General features: G+C 51.1%; 1 protein-coding gene across 1 annotated transcript in view; it reads left to right on the forward strand.

Annotated features, from left to right (window-relative positions):
* Positions 1–18934, forward strand: part of DAB2IP (DAB2 interacting protein) — a 249934-nt gene extending 231000 nt beyond the window's left edge. Inside the window, exons 12-18 of the mRNA XM_050907722.1 lie at positions 259–460; positions 1097–1275; positions 2900–3773; positions 6650–6802; positions 10519–10721; positions 11728–11815; positions 13406–18934. Coding sequence (XP_050763679.1) covers positions 259–460; positions 1097–1275; positions 2900–3773; positions 6650–6802; positions 10519–10721; positions 11728–11815; positions 13406–13573 — 1867 coding nt within the window. The 3' untranslated portion in view covers positions 13574–18934. The remainder of the gene's footprint in view (positions 1–258; positions 461–1096; positions 1276–2899; positions 3774–6649; positions 6803–10518; positions 10722–11727; positions 11816–13405) is intronic.
* Positions 18935–25718: the final 6784 nt, after the last annotated feature.

Here is a 25718-nt window from a genome sequence, read left to right on the forward strand (position 1 = left end):
TAGCTTTCATCTTCATTTCTACTGTGGAGATCCCATGCTGATGAGGACTTAGCTGGGTTAGGCTGGAGTTAATTTTGGTTCCATGATCAGTGAGGTGTACCAGGTGCCTGCTAGCAACCCGGGGATCCCAAAGGCTTTGAAGGGTTCAGATGCCAGAGGAAGGCTCTGGCATTCTTACCTGTGTAGGTACCTACCCGTTCTGTTGACTGCGCTTCTGTTTACGGGATTTAGCTGAAATTCGTATTGCTGTCTTGATAGGTTTGGCAGCAAAGAGGAATACATGTCCTTTATGAATCAGTTCCTGGAACACGAATGGACTAACATGCAGAGATTTCTGTTGGAGATTTCCAATCCCGAAACCATCTCAAACACAGCTGGCTTTGAAGGCTACATTGACCTGGGCCGGGAACTGTCCACTTTGCACTCGCTACTCTGGGAAGTCATTTCTCAACTGGAGCAGGTATCCGACGGGATGGCGGGGCAGGCTTTGGGGGAAGCGCAGTTGGCCAGTGCTAGGCATATCTACCACACCACACACCTCCCCGTGTCCAGCAGGTATCAGTCCATTAGCTGTATCTGTGCGCAGCACAGCTGTTACTGACCCTTAGCACTTCCCCAGCCTTTGCACATGCTGCGGAAGTAGCTCATTCTTTACATCCTTCTTCGAGGCAGGTGAGTATAGCTCTGTCCCTCCTCTGCTGTTTATCATTGAGGGATGAGGATGGAGGGGCAGGTGGGATGAGAAGGCAGAGCTGCTGAACACCAGGATTTTGTCTGTCCCAGCAGATTCAAAAGGTTTCTTTTTAATTAAAAGGATTTTTGTCAAGAGACCTGGACCAGGCTTGGCTATAGCTGTCTTCTTCTATATCTGAACTTTGTTAATCACGCTTGCTTCCTCTGCCCCACAGCAGCAAATGGTTTCTAAAGCCACATGTTGTGGGACATCCCATAGCCTCAGCGGCGGTGGTAAATGATGGAGAAAATGAATGTTGTTAATGTGATTCACTGAAGAGACTGTCCAGCAACTGGCAAAGCCCACAGTTCTCTAGCAGAAAGACAAGATGGTGGTAGTAATTTTGCTCTCTTTTCTGCCCAGGGCACTGCAACAAAACTTGGGCCCCTGCCTCGGATCCTGAGGGATGTCAACTCGGCACTCAGTAACCCAGCCTGCGTGCAGGTCTCGGTCACGGCCGATCACACCGCATCCACACCTAATGCTGGCAACAGCATCTCTGCGGGGCTACAGAAAATGGTGATAGAGAATGACTTATCTGGGTAAGAGCATAAAAAGGTGGCCTGGCCACAGACCAGGGAAATAATACTGAATATTCATCTGTTGCCAAAACCTGAGCACCTGCAGGGACAGGCAGGACAAGGCATAGCATGGAGTTGCCTGATCCATTGACGAGGCTTTCTGATCGCAGAACTGATGCTGGATGTAGGTCAGCTCTGAATCTAGACAGAGCAGTGGGCAGCAGTGTGAGCACGTGGCTCCATCCTCGGTCCCTTGCGAGCCAAAACTGGGGATGTGGTCTGGGGAATCAGGAACTTGGCGGTTCTGGTCTCAGCTGTTGAGATGTGGCTGTAGAAGCAAAATGTTCATCCTTTGAGGACTTGAGGGCTTGTTTGTGCTAACCTCAAAGTGATGGGTATCGCCATTAAGTTCATCAGGTCTCTGAGCATGCAAGATTTATAGGATGGGCCTTATCCATCTTTGTAAGACATAGGGTATGTGCTGAATTCACTGGCATCCAAATCTGGACATTTCTCTAACAGTTGGCAAGCTGTAGAGGCCCAGCAATGAATTCCAGTCTGCTCTGTCCAGTTTTTATAATACTGGGTGTTCTTAATGATGAGCAGTGATTCACAGACACAGTCACCTAACATACTTTTGGCCCAATTATGTAAGGAGTTTCCTTCATGGGGAAGATGACTCTGTTGCAGACCTATAATGTTTCTGTTTGTGGAAAATGAAATGGAGCCCACACAAATTGAAAGACTGTGCTAGTAAAATAGTTTGTAAGCGGAAACTGCGTAATATTTAACAGGTTAATTAGGAATGAAAGGCAGCAATGGTGCTGGACTTGCTCTAATCAGAGCTTTCATCTCTAATGCTTCCCAGCGTGAGGTACAATTACTTAAATCTAATGCTATGGAGGTTCTCTGACAATATGCTTTCACCCAAATACTTGCTTACAATGCACCATCTTTGATCAGCGGTATATTCACATTAAGCTACTGCAAAGCTCTTTCTTCCTGTCCCCAAGAAATCAATATTGCATGAATGTATGTGACAGCAGGAGGAATGGGTGGATAACCTTCAGTTGCTAGGCTTTAGCTCTGCTGTTAGAGCTCTGTCTGACCCTTGGAGGCCTAGTGTGGATCAGGCCCCCGTGGTGTTCCATGCTGTACAGATATTGGCCAGTGTGCCCTCAGGAGCTTACTGCCCAGGTACAGAGCAGGGGACACGAGAGTGGCGTGGATACGGCCAGTTGGAAGCAGAAAGGATGACACGTGCTGTCAGCGTGATGAGCAGATCCAGCCGGGGAGGCAGAGCCCCTGCGAGCATGTCTGCGATGCCTCCTGCACAGCGCAGAGCTCTCACCACGCATACGCACGCTCCTTGCTCACCTGCCTACACCTGCCTGCTCCCGCAGGGCTGGCCCAGGGCAACTCTGCACCCCCCGTCCTCCCCGCTCCCCTTGCACTGTCCCTCCCCACAGGCGGACCTGGCCGGGCCAGCCCTGCCCAGGGGCTGGGTTATGTCCCCCTCCCGCACAGCTGCGCCACGCTGATTTCTTCTGAGTGATTTCGTTTTCCTGCTCCGGTGCAGCATTCACAACTCTTCTTTTTTGTTTTGTTTTCCTCTCCTCTTCCTTACGCACTGACTTCCCCGCAGTCTGATAGATTTCACACGGTTACCATCTCCAACCCCTGAAAACAAGGACTTGTTTTTTGTCACAAGGTCTGCTGGGGCCCAGCCCTCACCTGCCCGAAGCTCCAGTTACTCAGAGGCCAATGAGCCCGACGTGCAGATGTCTAATGGCAGCAAGAGTTTGTCCATGGTGGACTTGCAGGACAATCGGCTCTTGGACAGTGGGGCCAACGCGCCTGGCACGGCTGACTCCCTCAATGACAGTCAGTCGTCCCTCGGGCAGTTGCAGGGCGTATGGACTGCACGGACTCAGCAGAACAGCGTGACGGCCATGGCCACTGTGCGCCGGGTGGGCCAGACACCCACCACGCCGAGCGGTGAGAGCGCGCCCGGCCGGCCCCAGCTCCTGGCGCCCCTCTCCTTCCAGAACCCCGTCTACCAGATGGCCGCCGGGCTGCCGCTCTCCCCCCGCGGCCTGGGCGACTCTGGCTCTGAGTGCCACAGCTCGCTCAGCTCCCACAGCAACAGCGAGGAGCTGACGGCCAACAAGCACGGCTTCGCCGCCCCTGCCGCCAGCGAGGACTTCACCCGCCGGACGGGGGAGCTGGCCCGCCGGCAGCTCTCGCTGACGGAGAAGGGCGGCCAGCCCACCATGCCACGGCAGAACAGCGCGGGACCGCAGAGGCGGATAGACCAGCCGCCCCCGCCGCCCCCGCCTGTCACCCGGGGCCGAACGCCACCCTCCTTGCTGAACACGGTTCAGTACCAGCGACCCTCCAGCGGCAGCATGATGTCCTCTTCGCCAGACTGGCCCGGCAGCGGGGCCCGCCTCCGGCAGCAGTCCTCTTCCTCCAAGGGTGACAGCCCTGAGATGAAGCAGCGCACGATGCACAAACAGGTGAGTTTGGGGGCTGTACCAGCTCCGGGCGTTGAAGGGGCCAGGCAGGGGTCAGCCCGTGGACTTGGAGAAGAAATTGGCCAGTGGGGATTGCTGCAATGGGAGGGGATGTCATTGTGGCTGTGAGTTGCCACATCAGTGCCAACCCCATGGTGGCACTGCATGTGGGGATGTACCTTAGCTCTTGCACCCAGCTTGGCCTGAGACGGAGGCCCTCCAGGGAAGGGGACACAGACCAGTGTTCGTTCTCTGTATTCCTCCGTTGCGTGGCACGTCGGCGTGTGACTGCCGCAAGGCGGTAGGTGGCAGAGACACGAGGGCGATGGCAGCCATCCCTCTGTCCTGCGCTACCATCTTGTCACTGCTTTGCCTCTTCATGCCCAGGCTCTCATCTCATGCCATGGTCAACCCCGCGCCATCTCCCAGGCTTGGACCAGGCCCTAATCTTCTCTTGTAACTAAGAGTCTTCCTGCTGCCGCTCCTGTCCCAGCAGAGCCACGGCACTCCGGGACACTCCTGTTTGCTCTGTGAGACCCTCCTGTAAGTGCATCTGGGGAGGTGAGAGCGGTAAGGAAGGAGTGTGCTCCCCGCCGAGAGTGAAGTTCCTGCTGTGCAGAGCTCTGCAGTGATTCAGGTCCCAGACCACATGCTGGTCTGCCCAGAAATAAATCTCACTATTTGTGGTGCTAAAACTGAAAGCAGTAGGTCACAGACCCAGGGCCCTCTGGTTTTCCTGGTATGGATAAATCATTTTTCTAGAGCTCATTTATTCATTCTACATTTCAGAACTAACCCTATAGAAAATTAACACAGTAGGGCCTCTCAGTGCCTAAAGGAAGAGTTTTAAAAGTAATGCAAACCCAGAGAATGTGGACAACTGGCAAGAGCTCGCTGCATCTCAGCCCAGACGTGGTATTAAGGCACCTTTTCAGCAGTACGGCGTTGAAAGAGCAACAGAGGTGGTGTAACTACCTCTTCTTTACAAGGCAGCCGTGGAGGCCTTTGTCAGTGCTGCCCATTGAAGGCTGTTTTATCAGCCCCATCTGGAGCTGTTCTGTGCATATGGTATTGATTCATAAGCGCTGACATTAGCAAGCATGACATGTAGCAGCATTTGTATAATGTGGATCAATACTCATTAGGTACAGAGGGCACAGAGCTCTGCAAGCAGCAGAGTTTCTTCCAGAAAGACAACAGTGAACTCCGGGTGACCTTCGGAAAGCCCTGGCCAAGTTGTGTTTGCAGATCTTTCCTCCACCCACCCCTCTTGTCCTCTCAAAGTTTCTCTCAAGACCTGAAGTCCTCAGAATGCCTCTCCTACCCTTCATCTGCGCATTTTACTTGTATGTTAGCAGCATCTGTAAACCATAATGAAACTGCTTGCTCATAGTTGGTGGTATTAAACGCTGCTTGAGAACAAAGAAATCCCATTTGGTGGCCATTTTAGTAGAAGTCTATGAACCTCGTTCTGCCAGCCAGAAGCGCTTCTACTTTTGTAAGTTCACCTGCTGAGCTGACTTCCAGACTGTCCCAGGCCAGATCAGATGTCCTTTTTTACTTCTTCAGAGAAGGAAGAAAGAGGCAGAAGGACCCGTGCAGAGCAGGCTGAGCTCTGTTCATTGACATCCTTCACCAGTGGCCTTTACGCTGCTGAAATGAACCCGGGTGGCCACCACTCCTTGGAGGCAGAAATTCTGAGCAGCCACCACAGGTGCAGTGCCCGAGCTGGAGATGCAAGAAAAAGCAGAAAGCCACAAGCCGGGTGAGGATTTATAGCAGGTGATGTTCATAAGCTGAGTCTGAAACTTCTGATTTAAAATTCTGGATGTAGAAGACCAGACTGGAAGATGGCATGGGAAAGCCCCCAACCCCAGTGAGGTGATTAAACCAGTCCCCACTCCTTCCAAGTACAGAACCTCCTGTTTTGCTGCTTGCCGGGGACTGGGTTTCTCTGCTGTCCAGAGGTTTTAATGAAGGAGAAAGCCCCCAACATTTCTGACTTGTTAACTTGAATTGCCTTGACCAAGTCATCCAGATCCCTTGTATTCATCCAAGATGCTGTTTACTGCAGTTTATAATGAGCCAAGATGGAGGGGAAGTAGCTGGAGGTTGACTTCCTCAACCTTGTAATGTGGTTGGAAAATATTTAGGCAATGCCATTTGCAGTCCCTGCCCAGGCTAGGACTGAAAAGCAGCAGCCGTCGCTGTAGCTCACTGACTGTAGAACAGCACTGCTCCTTGAGCTCCCATAGCTACATGAACAAACGTAGAGATGAACTACTAAGATGTCGAGCATTTAGACCTCTCCAGCATCTTAAGTGTAGTCTCAGCCAAAAAGAAACCTTTATTTTCCAAGAAGGCACCTGCGTGACCAAAAGTAGCATTTCAGTTTGCAGATCTGGTTTTATCTGTATGAAATCTCCACAGCAAGCAAAAAGACGGCTCAGTAAAAGAGGCTGAAGAGTTGAGTGAAATCTCTGCTTGTGGACTGAATATACCACGTCAAGCCACTCTGTTTGCCTGCAGCTCGGCGCCTTCTCAGGTCATGTCCTGAGGTGACAGGACCTGCTCAGAAACCTGGGCCCGTTACTTTCAGCAGGACCCCACTGCAGTGCGCCGTTGTACGTCTGTTCTGTGGGGGTGGCACAGGGAAGAATTTGGCCTGTCAAAGGCTGTTTGACCTAAAATGATGTGCCGATGCAGAATAGGAGTTGTTCCTACCCCCCAGCCCCAGCTGCTCTGGTGGCTCAGACTTGTTCGTTGCTATTTGAGCAGCATGTGAGAGGGCTTGCTTGGAAGGAAATTCTCTCTCTCCAGCTTCATGATCATTTCTGTTACAGGTTTTTCTTTTGTTATGGTTGTATGTTTCATTGTAGGCCCCTTCTCCTGTGAACCCCAATGCCCTGGACCGCACTGCTGCTTGGCTTTTGAATATGAACATGCAGTTTTTAGAAGATGAAAGCATTGACCCAGATTCCAAGCACAGGGATAAGCTCAGGAATAAGGACGAGCTCAGCCAAGCAGAAAAGGTAAAACCTGATTGGATTGAAACAAGTTTCTAAATAGAGAGAGGATTTCCTTGAATGTCGTTCATCTGAGCACCCTGGGGACAAGGTGGGCTGTGTGGCACATCCCTGCCCAGGAGAGAGGGGCGTCAGGTTGCTCTCTGCCCTGCTCAGCCTCACAGGGCACTTCTGGGGAAGGTTTGGGAGGTTTTCACACATTCAGTGACTGGAATTACCCTCTGATGAAAGCAAGTAAGAAAAACAGGAGCCAGGAATCGAGTGCTGGTGCTGCTCTGCAACAAACTCTGAAGCCAGCCAGTGCCTGTTACTTCCCCCATTCCTACTCCCTCTGGCTGCAGGAGAAGAAAGCTTAAGTTAATTAAGCACACCTGTAGTAAGAGGTGAGAGTAAGGTACAGGCAGCCTCGTGCCTCACAAGAGGGACATGTAGCAAGAAGCAGCTTCCATGTCAAAAGGCTGTAAACAGACCTAAAAATTAAGTCCAGGCTCTGGTCTCAGGGACAGCACTGGGGCCTGGGGTGACTTCACTGTTGCCGTGATACTGCCCCGGTCTTACGGCTGTGTCACACAGACTAGGGCCTGACCAATCTGGGGGTCTGTCAGGGAGTCAGTTCCAGAGTATTCAGTCTGAGCCTACTGTCCCGGAGAGGCCCTGTGCTGCTGGCAAAGGAGAGGGGTGCTGCTCACGTCCCCTCTTTCCCAAACAAGCCTGAGGTGGGAGAAGCAGGGAAGAGACAGAGTAGGCCTGGCTAGGGGTGACAAAGTAGGGTGAGAAATAAGGATCCAGCAGTCAAGAGCTGAGAAGATCCTATCTTTGCCGATTGCTGCTTCTGCAAGGTGCTTTCTCAGCAGCCTGGCTCTGCCAGCACCTCTGCAGTTGGGCACAGTTGGCACTTGGGATGTTTCCTCAATGTGCTCCTCTGTCACACCAGCCACGTGCTACCACCTGGTCCCACAGAACTGCAGGCCCCTCCCTGAGCCTCCTTCCTGTTTTTCCAGCACAGATATGTTTCTGGTTTTGTTATGATAGCCTTCCTGGCCTCATTTTGCTGTGCTGTATCATTTTGGGACTGTCACCTGTTAAATTCAAGCGATATGCCAAAGGCAGGTACCGTAGGGACTGGGAGATAGAAGGTGATGGCTCCCAGCTGCCCCAGGAAGAGCGTGGCAGTTTTGTGAGAGTTCAGCCCATTTCTTACTGGCTTTCTGCTCCTTGGGTATTGCTGTAAATACACAGACTTGTACTGATCAGAGAGCAGCTGACACAGAGAAGTGTACATGTTTAGCAGAGTTTGTTTGCAGAGGTATGGAAATCTTGACTACCACCTAAGCAGAGACACCAGTAGGCAGCAGATCAAAGAGAAGGCATTGTCAGACTGGTGCATCATGCACTGGGTTATTGCTGCATTTAGTCATTGAAGGGCTTCTAAAAGGGTTCAGTGCTCATTTGAGTCTGCAGTGGAGATGACAGCGGCAAGCTTTGCTGTTGCAGTGGAACTGGAGTGAGGTGAAATGCCGAAGGACCACACACTAAGAAACGTGTGCTGGCCTTCTGCAGCTCACACCTGCCAGCTCCTGCGGGCAGGCAGATGGCCCTCCGGTGTGGACACGGTGCATGCCAAGCTTTGTCACTAATCCCCTTCCTGGCACCCTTTCCTGTGAAACGGGCTCAGCTTTTACCAGGTGGGCACTCGCAGGGACTGCTCTGTTTCTGTGCCAGCCCGAGAGGCCGCTGCCCCCCGGGACGTGCCAGGCTCACCCCATCCCGTGCAGGGAGGGGCTCGCCAGCACAGGCCCTGCTCAAGGTAGACGACGGTGGGATTACAAACTGACGGTATTGCAGCAAACCAGTCCCTGTCCCAAGTTCAGAGGGAGCCCCCACCCCCCAGGAGCCTGCTGTCTCATTCCCATGCAGCATCTTTTGTTACTTTGCTGTCACATCAGTCACTGACATTAAAGATCACCATTAGCATAATCTCTCTCCCCATTACTGTAAGACGTGAATGGTAACTGAGGATGAGACAAGTGTTCTAGAGACAGGAGCGACTCCTTCGGTCTCTGAGGCCTCTCCTGCTATCATTTGAGCTCACTTACGCTGCTCCTGTTTTAAGGCTAGGGTAGGTATTTAATCTTTCCCGTTCAAGCAACTCCCTTCTGTCTGACTTTAGTGCTTCTGTGCAACTGTATGGGCATTTGTGTTCCATCATCGCTCCAGGTTACATGTGCAAACTGTGTGGTGTCAGTGCTGCAGTAAAAGCTTTGCTAAAGGAAAAACAGAGTGATCTGTTGTGCCTGTCCCTGCCCAGGCAGAAGATGCTCAGAGGTCCTGCCCATCTGCCAGCCACAGCTCAAATACTTCGGCAATTCAGGAAGACCATCAGCATCATAAATTTTCAGTCCTTGGGAGTTACAGTTACTTTTGCTGTCAGCCAGTCAGTTAGCGGAGTAATATTAGGAAAGCAACATGGATTTACAAGGGCTGGGGGTCCAGCTGACCAGTACATGGGCAGCAGCCTGGCTGCATTCCATTCTCACAGAGCTGATCTGCTGGTCACCCAGCAGGACTCTCAAAACTGGGACACAACCAAGTCCATCATTCGAGTGCTTACACAGGTGGCGATGGCCAAAGGGAAAGGCTGTATTTTTCAGGTAGCCAAGTCAATACACAATTAAGCACGTTTCTGTCAGTTCATGAATAACACTTGTAGCTTTGTAACAGACTTCATGACTCAGATGGAAGTCTTTCCTATGTCTGACTCTTTTAAAAGCAGCTTGTCAGATTATCAGCTGCATGTTAATTCTAAGGTTATGCCAGTTGAGATTTTTTAAAAGACGATTTCCAAAGATAATTTTTTGAAATTAAAGTGGGGTTTTTTTGTACAGATACACACTAGATTTTTCCTTTAGCAAAGCAAGTTGTACTGAATGCTGTGCTTCTGCAATAGCTGAACCCAGTTTTACTGAGTTAGAAAGCTCTTAATTTTTTTTAATTGCTTTATGTGATTCTTCTGCTGATGATTTTTAGCTTCATCTGAATGAACAGTACAACTGTGGGGGTCTTGGCTTCATGCAGCAGCTCTTCTCAGATTGAACCCTGGTTTGACATCTGATTGCGTTGTTTAAAATGCTGGGCCCCAAAAGGCAGTAGTGCCAGCGAGTTGCCCTCGCCTTGACGAAGGGTGACCGCTTTGTGCCAAGACGGCAGTGGCCTACGTCTGTCAATGTTGCAGAGCCTGCTGCCTGGCCGGAGGCAGGCAGCGCTAACAGCTCGTGCTTGGCTTCCAGCATGTCCAAAGCGCCCACATTTATTGTTGTAGACTGAAGAGCTCATGTATAAACCCAAAATCCCACCAGTGCAGCTTCTCCTGCCTGCGTTTAGCCCTGCGCTGTTAGTGTGAGGAAGATGCCAGCTGCGTTTGCCATTCACTCACTCTAACCTGCGTTCCCCATGTGAAATGCCAGACTCTGCTAACAACCCATTCTCTGAACCTGCCAGTGACCTGCCTGCCCAGTGGAACGCAGCATCGCTACTAGCACAGTGTGGAGAAGACTGAAGAGGAGGTGTCGGCAAGCGGGGTTATCTGATACGGGTTTGCAGCTAGTCTAATGCAAGGAGAGGGGCATAATCGGGTTATGTGGAAACCCTGGCAAGGGCAAAGCCCTACTAGGTAACATGCCACATGTGTTTTCTCCTCCTGTGTCTGTCCTTGCGTGCTGTAGTACCAGCAGGACCTAGTGGTGCTGCAGGACAAGCTGCGCATCTCCAACAAGAAGCTGGAGGAGTATGAGACTCGCTTCAAATGCCAGGAGGAGACAACGCAGAAGCTGATGCTTGAGTACCAGGCCAGGCTGGAGGAGAGCGAGGAGCGGCTCCGGAGACAGCAGGAGGATAAGGAGATCCAGATGAAGGGCATCATCAGCAGGTACAGGGGAGATGGGAGCGCTGGAGATGATGACAGTAAGGCAGGCAGCCTGGCTGGCATTATTTGGAGGTGCAGGCAGGTTTCCCATGTGGGTTTTCCAGCATCTACTCACTTCCTGCCCTTCTGGGTTACAGGCCCTGGGGGCAGATTTCAAGCCCTGACTCTTTGGGTCCCCCCATCAGTGTTACCTGGGACAAGGAAAACCCCAAAGTTTTCCTGATTCACAAAGGCAAAACTTCAGGAGGGGAGAGCTGGCAGCCCACCCCAGTTCTTGGAGGGTCTGGCAGGCTTGCTCTTCTGTTCATATGAGCAATAGATTTAATGATCAAAATGTTCTTTTCCTGATGTTTAGCTAAAGATCTCATCACCATCCCATTACTCCTAGCTATGAATCCCTTTCTCCCACCCAGTGGGATGTGGTGTTTACATTTGTCCGGGACATAGACTGTTCCAGTGCAGCTAGCTTCACCTTTACCTGAGCCAAGCCAACTTGGTGCTTTTAATCAGCGCTCAGAAATGGGTCAGCCTTCGCTGTTCTGTGTCACTTAAGCTTTGGGACAGTCTGCTATAGAGGTCTCTAGAGAAGAGTAAGAGCCAGAAAAAAGACTGGTTCTAAACTTTTGGTTTGTGTGTAAGAAAAGGTAGCACCAGTGACTCTCTGTGTGTCTCCTTTGTGCTCAAATGCACAAGTGCGGGTCCTGGGAGCATCTCAGTGTGTGCCTCAGCATTGCAATTTCAGATGAGACGGTTTGACCTGGTATGGATGATGGGGGCTGCTATGTGAGGCCAGTTGCATCTGCAGACTAGCTTCTCTGGTATTTCACATCTCTTCCTATGTGCTTCAGAGATGTACGTCACCCTTTTGCCTCCTTGGTGTCAAGGACTAAATAAGGACATGATCTGTATCATTCACTCTGGGTGGCTGATTTAGACGTGTATGAGACTAAGATCTGGGCTTAGCAGAGCCCAACAAATGTAATTTTTTTCCTGTCTGTTCGGCTACCAGACTGATGTCAGTTGAGGAGGAGTTAAAGAAGGACCACGCAGAAATGCAGGCTGCCGTGGATTCCAAGCAGAAGATTATTGATGCACAGGTGAGTCCCCGATACCAAGGGCTGCAGCACTTTCCAGGGTTAGCCTGCCAACGTGCAGCAGTGCCAGCTCAAGCATGGTGAGACTGTGCGCGTGGGTGAGTGAGCACCAGGCTGCAGTCAGTGACAGAGCTGGTCAGACTTCAGCAGAATGCGATTTATTGTCACAGTATTTGCATTCGTGCAGCTGTTTCCAGCCTTGGAGCTTGGCAGGCGACACAGAGGATGTGGGGGGTGGAAGTTTGTGGAAGGATCATGCCCACAGTTAGTCAGTTTGGCTCAGTCTGAGGTCCCCGGAGCTTTGCTTGGTGCTTCATGTTCCAGTAATGCTTGCAGGACCTGGATACAATGAACACAAAGCCTGGCCAGGGCAAAGCCAACATGTTTTTTCAGCCTTTGGGTTGTGGATTGCAGGATTGGGAAGCTCAGTTATTGCTATAGTGGCAGAGGAGCATCAGATGATGGGTGCAAAACACTATGCTTGGAAAAGAGAATCTGAAAATACAGTCCATAATCTTTTAATTTGTCTAGGCAGAGATCAGCATCTTCTCAGCAGCTAGGCCTTCCTACAGGTTGTGGCTAGGTGACAGTATATTCTAGCTTACTCTTAACAACCCTATTAATCACTTGTGAGTCACCACTCATGACTAATTTACTGTATAGCTAATTAAAAAGGAGATGAGACAGTAGTAACTTTGTAAAAAGAATCACTGTTTTTCTGTAGAGTAATTTGTTCAGTGCTAGTAAATCATCATATTCCCTGCTGCACTCCAGCAAAGCCTAGCAGATACAGGGGCATCCGTAAGGCGCGAGCGGTGCAGACTCGCCAGCAGCTCTCGACGGGCTGTCCTGTCTCCTGCCATCTTGTGTGTTACATGGGAGCCATGTCTACACTGTTCTCTTTTTGTCATCTCAGGCTGTACAATAGTGTTGGGCATGTTCATACGTGGACCTTCAAAGTTACACACAGGCAAACTACTGTGCCCCTCTGAGTTGGTGCTGTTCCCTTCTGCTAGTGGCAGACAGAGAAGGATGATGACTTGTTCAGTGTCGCAAAGAGCAGGAGTGGCGGAAGCAGGCTGCAACATGGAAACTCTTGCTCCCATCCTTGTGATACTGTAATTGGTGAGAGTTGCCATCAAAGCCATCCTGGGAGGCCACAAGTCATTTAAACAATTAATTTACACTAACAACATCAATTAAACACTGACAAAAATAACCATCTTGGGAGAGCTTGGTTTTAGAAAAGGAATCTTACAATCTTTGTAACAGCTGCAGTTAGAGCAAATGGTACAATGAATTTCTGTGTAACTGAAGAATTAGAGAAACTACATTATCTCCATTTTGTTCAGGATGCTAAAATGAATTTAGCTGTCATTGCACAGGCAAAGTACATTTGTGGCCCTGCTAATAGCAGTGGATTTCAAAAAATGCTGTGTAGCACTTAAAAAACCCACACCTAAGAATGCCAAAGAGAAAGGTCCTGGTCCAAGAGGCCTCTGGGTTGCTGTCTCAGGGCAAGCCCTGGCCTCACAGAGGGACAGGTCTCCGTGCCTTCCCACTGACCGTTCCCCTCTGCCTGTTTGTTTGCAGGAGAAACGCATTGCTTCATTGGATGCTGCCAACGCACGGTTAATGAGTGCCCTTACTCAGCTGAAAGAGAGGTACAGCATGCAGACGCGTAATGGGATCTCCCCCACAAACCCAACTAAATTGCAGATTACAGAGAATGGAGAATTCAGAAACAGCAGTAATTGTTAACCCGTGGAGGGCGCTGCCGCAGGAGAGGAGGCCTGGCCAGAGAGACCGTGCAGCAGCAGGTGTGAGCCGCGGCTTCAAAGAACGGCTGCTCTCTCCCCCCAGAGAAACCAGCTCCTTACTGCGGACGGCGCGCTTGACTGAGCCTCTGTGGGAGATGCTAATGCCAGCACATTGAGGGGACGGAAAGATCGAGTGTGAGATGAGTGGCATAAGGAAATAACATCTATTTGAGAATCGCTGTCACTGTTGGATTTAAATCAGTGTTTAATGTTTAAACAAAAGTAACCTTTTCCTTCTAAACTGCCCAAAGGATATGCCTCACCCCTCCCAGCAAGGAATAACGTCCTTGTCATTGCAGTAAGCGAAATAAAGGGAGCTGGGCAGAGCCTGCAGCAGGCAATGGCCCAGTAGGTCCAGTTAAAGTGTGCTGCTGGATGTAGCCGTACGAGGGATGGCAGCAAAGCTTGGCCCGCTCCTCCTGTGACTCCCTCTGGAGCACAGCCCTCTCCCAAAGCAAACCCCGAGCTGAGCCCAGCCATCTTTCCTTACGTGGCTTTTGTGAGGCCACTGACTTTTACAGCGGGTGACTGTCCACAGGGCATTTACGCAGCTAATTAGTGTTTAATTAACTCCGCCCATATAGGGAGCACAGTCCAGATGAAAGGTCAGGGCGCACTCTGGGCAATGTGGTAGCCAAAGGGATGCTGCATGGGGAACCATGGTGGCAGGGCAGTGGCGAAGGGCATGACTGGTGCTGCTGGGGCTCCTGGGGGTCCCCGGGCAGCCCAGGGGAACAGAGCAAGCCCAAGGCTCTGGCACGCAAGTGGAGGGAGGAGCTGGCACCTGGTGAATGGCGACTTGATTCCTCTCTACAGCTTCTGCTCTCTCACAAATAATAGGGAAGAGTCTGTCTTTGTAAGCAATAGCCGCAGGGCGCTGCCCCCCTACATACTTGTAGCCACAGAATAAAGTAAATGTTGCTTGAGCTTGGTCCCCGAGCTGTGAATGAGGTACAGGGGCTGGATTTCCTGGTGCCCGTTGTGGTAGAGGGGGAGTGAGGGGCTACGTGAAATGGCCAGCTTCTTGCTTGACAGAGGGTTCGTTATGGGGATGTAATGCTCTGTACAGAGATTTTTACTACTACTGGGGAGAAAAACAAACAAAGAAACAAGAAAAAGCCCTGAAGAACCATGAAGATCGGTAATTGTATTTCTTTTCTTTCACAGTATGCATTAGAAAAAAAAAGATCCCATTTTCTGGAATACTGTCCTCTTTAAATTGGGAATGAGCACTGCATGGAAATTAACCGGCTCGAAGAATGTAAAACATGGTCATAAGGGAGTAACCAACAAGAACAGCAGCCACCACCGAAAGCCCCCTTGTCAGGAGCACTGTGCAGGCCTAAGCCAGGATTAGACTTTCCTAACTGCTGAAACACGCAGATTCGGCACATTCAGACACGTTGTGCTCAGCGGAGGGGTCACCTCCTTAACGGGGGATTGTGCCGCTGACCTGCCGCCACGGTGTGTTTGTTGGTTTGTGTTTTTTTAAGTTAGTACTTCATGACTCCCACTCTCAGAGCAGGTCACTCGTACCAAGAGCCAGAGAGATTTCTCTGAGATACGGATGACAGTGTACAGTGTACAGGACATCTGCCTATTCCTCCCACTAAAGTTTAATACACTGCTCAACGCCTGTCCTAGCTCCTCCTGCCATGTGTAAATGTACAGCCAAAGGGACTAGGATGTTCACTGAGCTCTGCACAGCTTAGGTACCGTCTCCAGCCTCACACTACCTAGGCTGCCTGAGCAGGACACTGTTTGCCAGTAAGCTCTGCATTGCCATGCTGCCCCACAGCCGTGAGGCTCATTAACAGCATTCTTCCACATGCAATTGTTTTCAAAATTAAAGATGCTTTTTTTCCTAAACATTTTTCTGGTCCCTGGAAGCCCTGGGCCAAGCCCGGTGCAGCTTGGTCCTTGGAGGAGCGAACGTGTTGCACTGAGGTCTCCACACCCCACCAACGCCTGCAGAGTGGTGCAGTCGCACAGCAGACCCCAAACGGAGCTCCTCAGAGAAAAGTAATAACTAAGTATTTATGACAAGTACAGTCACCTTTGAATTTTGGAGACTAGCACAGATGGCTTTGAAGAACCTCACAAAACTGACAAGGTTACAACTGGAGAAAGACCCAGACAGGTTAGGAATATACAGGGTACTGTGAACCGTTGGGTACGTACACTTGCATCTGCCATTGTCTCAGAGTCAAACACATTATAAAAACCCTGCAAAAAGACTATTTTAAACCGCTGTTGCCCTGAGATGTATGTTTAGAGCTGATTGTTTTTGAGTTCCAAAATATTTGTGTTGCGAGAGACGGAAGTTTTTCAAGAGAGAAGTAACATAGAGGAATGGAAACGCTAACAGAGCACAGGGGCGGGCACCCCACCAGCAACATGTTTCCATTCATACATGGAAGTAATTTTGGGATGCAGTCAGTGCTCTCCGTAAGAGCTGGAAAAAAGAAACACCCACAAAACAATTCTTTAGTACTGAAGCTAAGCACAGTACATCTCAATCTTCTCCTCAACCACAAGCCAAGGCACTGCTCCCCCCCGCCCCGATCTGTCAGAAACTCCTGGTTAACCTCAGACTTGCAAATTACTGAACACACATCGTTCTGCTGAAATAGCAGGAACGCTTAAATCTTTCCACAGCGAGTTATTAAATCTTAAAAATTCCAGTGCCAACACCTTCTGGAGTTGTTGCTTAGTTTCTTGAGCCAGTACGAAAAGAAATCCAAATCAGGACGAAGTCTCTTTACAGTAGAGATTCCTTCCCCCCCTCTTTTTCACCCTGTCTCCTTCCCCTGCAACTGTCAACAACTGGACCTAAACATGACCCTCCCTGAAAAGGTTTGGGGGTAGTTTCTAAGATCCAGGCTCAGTTCAGTTCTGTTACTTCAGTTTGTGTTTCTGTTATTTATAAACTGTACATTTATATACGTGTGTGCGTGTGTGTGTGCGTGCGCACGCGTGAGCGCGAGGGAGCCAGCGAGAGCGTGCGAGCACACGCACGAGCCCCGCATGGCCAGGTTACCCGACGCGGCCTCGGACCTGGTATCTGGCGTAGCAATACCAGAGGCAATCCCAAGAGGTGCTTGCAGCACCAGAGCAAAGCAACCACTATCCGTAATGTTTTGTGATCGGCTCCATTTTCTTTTTAGTTCTTGCGCTTTCTACAGTAAGAGGCTGTTCTAGTGCAAACTCGTCAAAGTGTAAACAAAACAAAAACACTCAGATTTTTATCTTAATACAAGTCTTAATATTTTTTTGTAAATGTTTTCAGTGTTTACTGTAACGTATCTATCTCACTAACAGTTGTATATAGTAACTTCTGGTGCTGCTTATTCGGTCAGGATTTGGCTGTATCTCACTGCTGTTTTGGAGAGGTGGACTCAAGCTAGCAACTCTGGATCCAGACACAGGTTATGATTTCAGCCTCCTCCCTTTGGCGATCTGAGGGAAGGGGAAGGGAGAGAAGCCAGGGATCCAGATTTGGGGTTGGTCCACCTCAAGGATTCTGTTTTAAGAGTTTTGATTTGGGGTTTTGTTAAACTGTAGTGAATGCTTCCAAAAAATGAGCAAAGTTTTGTGTAAAGGGGGATGAAATGGACTGAACAGTATCCCAAGGTCTCTGTGGACTGTAAATTACCGTTAGTTTGGACAGGAATTATGGCTTCAGTGCCAAAAGATTGGAGGGACCTAAGTCCTTCCCCATGCCAACTAATACTACAGTGTAGTCACCAGCCCCTTTTGCACCAGTTTAAGCAAATCCTGTCGCCATCCAAAGAGTCCTGCGTCACTCTGCATTGTCATTTGAGTCTGGTTGGTTTTGTTTTCTGCTTTTGCAGTTGTAAAGCACTGATTGCACTGTGAGAACACGCTGAATCCTCTGGCCTGGCAGCCAGCCCCGTAGGTTGCTGCAGGGTGCAGGACACAGGTTCTGCTACTACAAATATTCCTAAAGGGAGAAGGGACTTGGTGGACCTGAGCAAGGCATCGCAGGCTCTCCTAGGAAAGCAATCAGCAAGTAATCAATCCTTTCCAAAGTTTAGAGCACTCATAGGCTTTTCCCTGTTACTAACGTCCATACCCAGATGCAATAGAAAACATACTGAGGTCTGTTCCTTGATGAACAAGGAGAAGATTTTCAGTCACAGGAGACAGAACATACACTGATGCTTTTGGCCAGGACAGCCACAAGGTGTGGCTCATAGATTTGATCTGCAAGGGGCTCATTTCCCCCAGCGCTCCCAGGGCAGGGGTAGCAGCCCCTGGGAGATGCCTTCCCAAAAGCAGCGCCTATGACCAGCGGTGCCCAGCAGCTCCACCACGGTCACTGCCCTGTCCGTAACCTGTAGCTTTGCCTGGGGAGCACGAAGCAGAAAGTCCAAAGGGAACAACTGTGACGCTGTCCCTGGGGTGGGAGGGAGAGGTCCCGTGCAGCACGCCCTCCTTCCCACCCGCAACGACTGTCGGGGTCAACCTCCTCCCCAAAGGTTTGCGTTCAAAGCAATCCAGGACTCCAGCCCGGCCAGTACTGGGACCTGACATGGGTCAGGGTGCATAGCCTCTCCACCAGGAGATCCCTTAACTGGCCCCAGGAAGGGACGCTGCCCATCTCCAAGTAGGTCTCTGACTTCAGGGCAGTTTCAGAGGAGACTGCTTAGCCACAAGGCGTGGACGCGTGGCACCTGCCCTGCTCTAACCCTGCACGGATAACTGTTGCCTTTTTCTTTTCCCTTGGGGAAAAATTACACATGGGGGGAGAGGGAGGACGACAGCAGCATGCCAACATGCAGCTGATGGGCTTTACAAACCAAGTCCAATCTTGAGGGTGTTGCACAACATTCAGAAACAACCGCGCTTTGAAAAAGGGTGTCACGTTCAAGCATTGACTTTCACAGATCACCTCAGCTGTGACATTGCTGTAAATGCCATGTGGTTCTGCATCAGCTACCAGTACCCCAGAGTGCAGTCTCCATGTTCACATATTCCTTTATCATACATCACTGTGTCTTAAGATATACCTCTCTCTGTATATCTGCTTAGGCTGATACTTGTTCCTGATAAGCAGTCGCTATGTTTTATATCCTCTTATAAAGAAAAAAAGATTTTTTTTGTAAGTATGTTTAAAAACAAAAAAGCAAAGTGGAAGTGTTTGCTGAATCTCCTTCAGCTCCTTTTAAACTATGTAATAATGTACAGAGAAAGTTGTTGGTGTTCAAAGAAATGATGTGGCCGTGCAATTTATGTACATTTGCAATTAGAAATATTAAAGATTTATTTAGATATTTTACGTAAGTGCTCCAGCAACTCTACTCAGTCATTTCTAGTTTTTAGAGCATCCTGGCACACGCTGGCCACATGCACACACGAATATTTGTCTTATCTGTCTCCCCAGACAGATCATCCAAAATTCTACTCCCAGTAGCAATTTCAGCCATGGCCTGGCTGACCACCACCTTCCCATCTAGCACCCATCCCACAGCTTTGGGTGAGGGCTGGGCACTAGGGGAGTCTAAGGGGACAAGCAGCTCCAAGGGCCCACAGCTCCCGAGACTTGCCCAGGAGCCACATCCCGGATCTGGGCATTTGCAGCAGCAGCGGAGGCCAGAAGGAGAAGACGCTGTGGGAGGTAGCAGCAAATGCTCACAGCTACTCCTCCATCTCTGACACCAGACAGTGTGGTGGGGCCAGAGCCTGGCTTTGACTGGCAGTGAAGATGCGGAACAGGCTGGAGACACGCTCCCGTGGAGCGAGGCAGCTCCGGAGGGAGGGCAGACGCAGCAGAGGACTGGTTGGGCTCACTCAGCACCAGGAAAAACACCACCCTTGTCCCTCTGCTGATGGGGAGGGCAGGCTGGCTGAACTCTGGCACCAGACCATCCCTGCCATCCCAGGAAAACCCTTCTCATGCCTGGGCACACTGACCCACCGAGCTGCCTGGACAGCAGCACTGGGGCTGCATGAGGTTGTTACTGCCCGGCCGACCCCAGACAGGCAGGCCTTCTGCTGCCCGCAGCCTGCCTGTGCGTGCCCCCTGCCCACCTCTCCTTCCAAACCGCCCTTCTTCCGTCTCTTTAATAAAAGTAGCAGAGAACTTGGAGGAGAGTCATTAAAACCCTGGGCAGCATCAGCACCTCTGCCTCATTAACATCACCATAATTGGCTCCTCTGGGAGAGTGGGAAGACAGGCTGGCTGCATCAAAATGACTCGGGATATGGAGAGTGCCTGTGGCTATTCCTGTGCTCAGACAGCATCTCCACGGCAGCGGCTCTGGACCCAGGCTGGTCACTGGGGTCTACTGGCTTCCAGCAGCGTGAGCGAGCCAGACAGGAGAACCCTCTGCTGCTGCTTCTGCCAGGAACTGGCAGCTGCCCAAGAAGAGAAGGCAAAAGCCACCCAGACTAAAATCCTCTCTCTGGGCCCTGCCTTCCCCCTCAGACCCTTCCTGGCCACCCTGCAGCATTTTACACAACCACCTGCATTTAACTGCATCAGTCCTTTTGGGCAGCATTTCCATTACAAGGGTGCAAACACAGCCTGTCCTGCTCTCGCACTCCTCCCTGCGCCGCCTCAAGGTGAAGATCCCCGGGCAGCAGCTCTTCCAGCACCTCTCCAGGGTCCAGGTAGCAGCAACTGCTCCTGCTGCCCTTCCCACCATGGCTACAAGAGCCCCGAGCATCCTCCACACACGACACACCCAAGCGCTAATGCCTGACCCCTCTTCACAACCCACCCGGGCACTGAAACTGTGCTTTGGGGGAGGTTTGAACCTTTGGTCCTCGCTGCAGAACACCAGAGCCCCAGCCACCTGCCTGCCACCGGCCACTGCAGCGAGACCATTGCCTGAACCACGCTCTGTGCCCGTGCCCTGGGCCCTGCAGCACAGCCCGCTCGGGAAGGTCCCGCCTGCTCTACCAACCCACGTCTCTGCTCCTTGGTGTTACCAGACTGCGCTGGGGAGCTCTTGTGCCTCCAAGTTCAACCTTGTTGATTTTGAAGGTTGAGAGAAAGAAAGAAAAAAAAACAGTCCAGGAAACACAGGGCATCTCAGAAGCTGCTGCAAGGAGGGATTAGTCAAGAACACCTTGATTTGAATAAAACCTCTTTAGCAGGCAGTTATGGCTTCGTTAGAGCAGAGCTAAATTCTCAGCTGAAAATACCCAGAACATCTCTGTGCACTTGGCAGCTTTCAGCATCTGAGTCTCCGGAGCCTGGCTGCAGCCGCTCCCAGCAGAGGCGCCGCTCAGCAGAAGGGCAAGGCTGGGAGAAACAGGACTCTGAATTGCAGATCAGCAGCTGGAATTGTTATGGGAATATGGGGCTGGGAGGCTGGGGATCGCAGATGTGTATGTTTGAGGTTTTTTTTTTAATCTGAAGAGTCATTTTAGCCCAAGACTCATCAGCAATAATGATGTTCTAGTAATTGCACCCTTACAGGGTTTGTATTGAGTTTAGTGAGTAAGAGTCACTAGACTGTGGGCTGCTCATGGTGCCAGTCAGCATCTTCTCCATCACAACCCAGTAAGCAGCAGAGCCTTTGCCCGGACAAGGCTGAGGTGGTGCAGCCGTGGTCCCACTCCATCGCCCCGGTGAAGCCAACTGCCACAGCAGCAACTGGGAGCTGTGAGGTGTCAGAACTGGACACACGAGGCTCAGCCCGCCCCATGAGTGTGCAGGCTGACCGTCCTTTACAAACACTAGGGCACCGAGCAAGATCATCCTAGGAAAAACTCACTGGCCAAAGAAAGAGTAAAACTCTATGAAATGTGTGCATGAAGGAAGGGACAAATCCAGCAGCTCTCCTGATCCTGTGCTGGGAGTCCCAGCCCTTGCAGATGCAGGGCAAAGTCTGGCAGTGACACCCTGAAACCTTAATGAGCAGAGGACAAACTTCAAAACAACCATGCAAAATAATTTTTAAGTGTCATGATTTTTCAGCCAGCCTTACAGATAGATTCCTGGTTATTAAACATTTGGGACTGGTGATTTTATGGACCAGAGTAGACTCAAATCCTCATTTGCAGGGCATGTAAAAGTGGGACATCACACAGGGCAGAGCATCACTGCAAAGTGATTTGGTGCGTAGGCTATAGCTGGTTTGAAAGACCTTCAGTGAACAGAAACAAGTTAAAAAAAAAAAAAAACCACTTCAGGATTTTGTGTGTCTGTTAAACCCCCCCCGTCACAGCACAGACTTCCAGAGACCTGCTCTTCTCACCATCATCACTAGAAGCTTAAACTCAACGCAGAAACAAATGGGGGTCCTTTATTCCTGGCCAGCAGAGCTGCAGCCCCAGACATGTCATTGCTGCCACAGGGATGGGTGCTCCCTGCATACAAATGTGCAGCTGGGCCTGGGGGAGAGTGTGTTCTTGGGATTAAGGCGAAAGAAAAAAAAAAAACCTAACTTGATCTCAGATCTCCTCACCAGTGCAGGCTCAGAGGCCCTGCTGAGAAGTTACTGAAACCCAAACAGCCATGGAAAAAGCTAATTCCATTTTCTACTTCAGCAAGTTGGGCTAATATTGATACATCAGGCCGCTGCGAGCCACAGGTGAGCATGGGCATCCCCAGGAGTGTCGTCCCTGCGCAGCACCCCAGCACCGGCTTTCTCCAGAGCCAGCCACCCGGAACAAGCTCTAAATGAGTTTCCACTTCATCCTCAACACAGCGTGTTTGCCTTGAGACTGTAACACAGCTTTTCATCGCCAATCTCACTCGTCAGGATCCCAGCACTGCTGAGGGACAGGGCAGCGACTCTCCCACCTTCCCTCTGCTCCACCTGCTCTCCCATCCAGGCGAGTCCCGTCCACGCAGGCTGTGGCTCCGGCCGTACCTCGCACACCCCGGGGAATGAGCAGCCGCGGCTCCCCTGGGCGCCTGCCAGGGCTCAGATCCCCTCAGCCACCACCTGCCAAGCATCTCAAACCCAGGGAAGCTGCAGGCTTCCAGCACCTTTGAAACGGGCAAATGTGAGGGTGCTGCCCACCACGCAACTGAGGACAAAGCAACAGCCAGCACGGTGGCCACTGACAACGGAGGAAGTAACAGCATTACGTCAATCCTTGCCAAGCTAGGGCCTTAATGGCACACAAGAGCCTTCCTGTTTCAGTGGGAGAGAGGCAGGGAGGTGCAGAGAAGAGGATTATAGCTAGGGAGGGCATGGACAGAAAACAGCTAGATTTCTGCCCCTCCGATAATAATCTCCATCTTTGCTCCTGTCAAGCATCTTTCACTCACAGTTTTCCAAGCCCTTCACAAGCAGTCAGCTCCCACCCTCCACTGCAGTGGGTGAACGTCAGCATCCTTATTTTTACAACTGGGGACATGCAGTAGGAGCAGAACTTTCCCAAGGCCTTTAGCAACCTACAGAAGCCAAACAGCTGATTTTCCTCCCTCCCCCTTCTGCGCGCAGCCATCCCACGCACGTCAGCCCAAGCTCCAGAGCAAACATCCTCTGGAGAAGTAGTTCAAAGCCAGCCAGTAAACAAACCTCCAAAGCCTTGGCCCTAGAGACAGGGGGAGCATAGCCGCTCCCTGCCAGCGAAGTCAATAACGACAGGCGAGCAGAAAGGAAGAGGCTGGAAGAACAAGAGTCATTAGTGGAAACTTGTTGTTTGTGCTAATTAGATCATTATCTGGAAACTGCTATTGATGTTGCTATTTCAGCTCCTGCTGCTGTTCACAACTTTATTTTATCCATGTCTATCGACTGCCCACGCTCCTCCACATCCTGCAGAAAGGACCGGCGATGCTGGCCCGCAGCCAAGCCGGGATGGAGATGGTCAGATGCTCTGACCTGAGCCCACTGCGGCAAGCACCAGCCCAGCACCGTGTGGACACCGCAGCGAGAAGAGGCGAACACACACGTGCCAGGGAGGAACACAACCAGCCCCCCTGGGGAGGCCGACTGCAGTGCTCAGGGGACAAAGGCTGCAGTCCTTCCCAGCAGCAAACTCCCCTTGCTTTTAACCTTCCAGCGCTCACTCGCACAGCCTAAGGACTCGCACAAGGTTTCTGCAAGGGGGCAACTCTCTCCTTTGGTGCAGTGTATGTGATCAGCTCAACCCCGACATGCCAAGCAGGACTCTCCTTGTCCCGCACACTCCTCCAGCATAGCTGCCTGCTGTGAAGTGGGTGCTCTCCTCCTTTCGGAGGCGGCTGCACTGTGCTGCTGGGGCAAGGGGTGCTTGAGGTGACTTCCTTGGCCCTTTGGGTACCTGGGGAAGGGAGGCGACAGGGCACAGAACAGACAGCAGAATAGTTTGTAGTAGGTGTAATTAACATTACTTTGCAGAGAAGTGTGAAATGTTATGCATAACATTTCCTAATCCTCCTCCTCTCCCACACACTGGCAGACAGCAGTCTGGCACTGGGCAGATAAATATTGCAGAGTCTGTGTTTGATGCTGCCGGCTTCCCGCAGCTGCTTCAGGCGCTGCCTCCGCACCGTGCCACGTGGTGCCTCCTCTGCTTTTGCTGCCGCTGCTGAAATCTCCACCCAAGGAGCCCACTTCTCAGCCACTGGCAAACAACCACACGTGCCAACACGAGTGCCAGGGAACAGCTACAGCCAGCACAAAGGTGCAGCCACTGCTAAGGCACCACGTGCACGTGCCGCATGGCACGGCGTGCTGAGCAGTTGAAAACGACAAACATTAATGAACACTGCCCCCAGCATGGATGAAATGTAGAAAGGCTCTGACCCACGCTATAACATGCGGATAACTAGCGCTGAGCGCCCGAGCAGCCATACTGGCCACAGAGACCATCCCCGTGCTGGATGTCAGGGCTATGCTTAACAATTCACAACCCAAAGAGACGGCCGGCAGCAGAGCCCGCACGCTGGGCAGCGCTTCCTTCCCCACCGTCACCTCAGCAGCTGCAGAAGCTCTCGCACAGCTTGGTTCACCTCTCCTTGCACATTAAGGAGTCAGAGCACCCCGAGCACCAGAGGAGGCAACATATATCTTCAAACTTAACAATTCTGCCCGAGGGCTGGGAGGTAAAGGCTGCAGGCTCCACGCCAGCGCTGCGTGCCTGCACCCCACACAGAGGGCAACACCCCCAGCTCTGTGTAGCACGTGGAGGAGCACACAGGCTGCTGAACGGGAACCAGCTCCCAAACACCACCCTGAGATACCAATTGAGAACAACGTTAACAGAGAAAGAGCAGATTAAACTTACTGGGCTAGCAAGGTGGGTGCAGCAGGAGGGCAGCAGGAGCAGGCTGCACGCTGCTTTCATTTACCGTGCCGTGCCACCTCGGTCTGGCTGTATGAGGATCAGAACTGCTCACAGGCTCCGTTTTGAGACACACTCCCTTCACTCAGGGGAAAACGTATTCTGGTTTGTCATTATGTGTCCTGCACTATTATTGATCTTAGAGAGACATCAGATTAGGTTATTCAGTTATTAAAAAAGGAGGTGAGGGGAAGAGAGAGAAAGACTTGGACACCTGTAGGATTTCTGCCGCTTCTCACTTGACAGCAAGCACAGCTCCTCTTCACATAAATAATATTGATGTAGCCCCGTTACATTATCAGGTTTTCCCATTGCTGGTATGAGCGATAATAGAATAACCTCGACCATTTGATTTTTGTGCCACATCTTCGAGGAATGAAACCTGAATAACTGAGGTCCCAAGCTGATTGACTTTGATTTATTACAGTCACTATTTTTCCGCCTGGAAGCCACGGTCCCTCCCTCACCCCCTGAGCGAGGAGAGCGGTGTGCTGGCAGCACCTGGGCTGACAAGAAGACAAACATGAGGCTCAAGACTCGATCTGCAAACTACAAATCAGGGAGCTGGGTTTGTGTCCATAACTCACATTCCCATTCTCTCCTGGGGTCCCTGCGAGTCCTCAGCCCTGCAGGCAGGCAGATGACACCCAGCTCCAGCACATCCTTCTGCCATGCTGCTGTTGGTTTCAGGGAGCTAGAGGGGCATGAAGATGAATATCCCCCCATCCCACTGCGCAGCGCGTGATGGGCAACATATCTGCACACATACGCAGTGCTGCTGGCAGCTTAGCCGCTATCAGACCAGCCTCGTGAGGATCAAACAGTTCAAC

The sequence above is a fragment of the Gymnogyps californianus genome, chromosome 18, assembly GCF_018139145.2.
Source record: "Gymnogyps californianus isolate 813 chromosome 18, ASM1813914v2, whole genome shotgun sequence".
In the NCBI taxonomy this organism is placed as follows: Eukaryota; Metazoa; Chordata; class Aves; order Accipitriformes; family Cathartidae; genus Gymnogyps; species Gymnogyps californianus.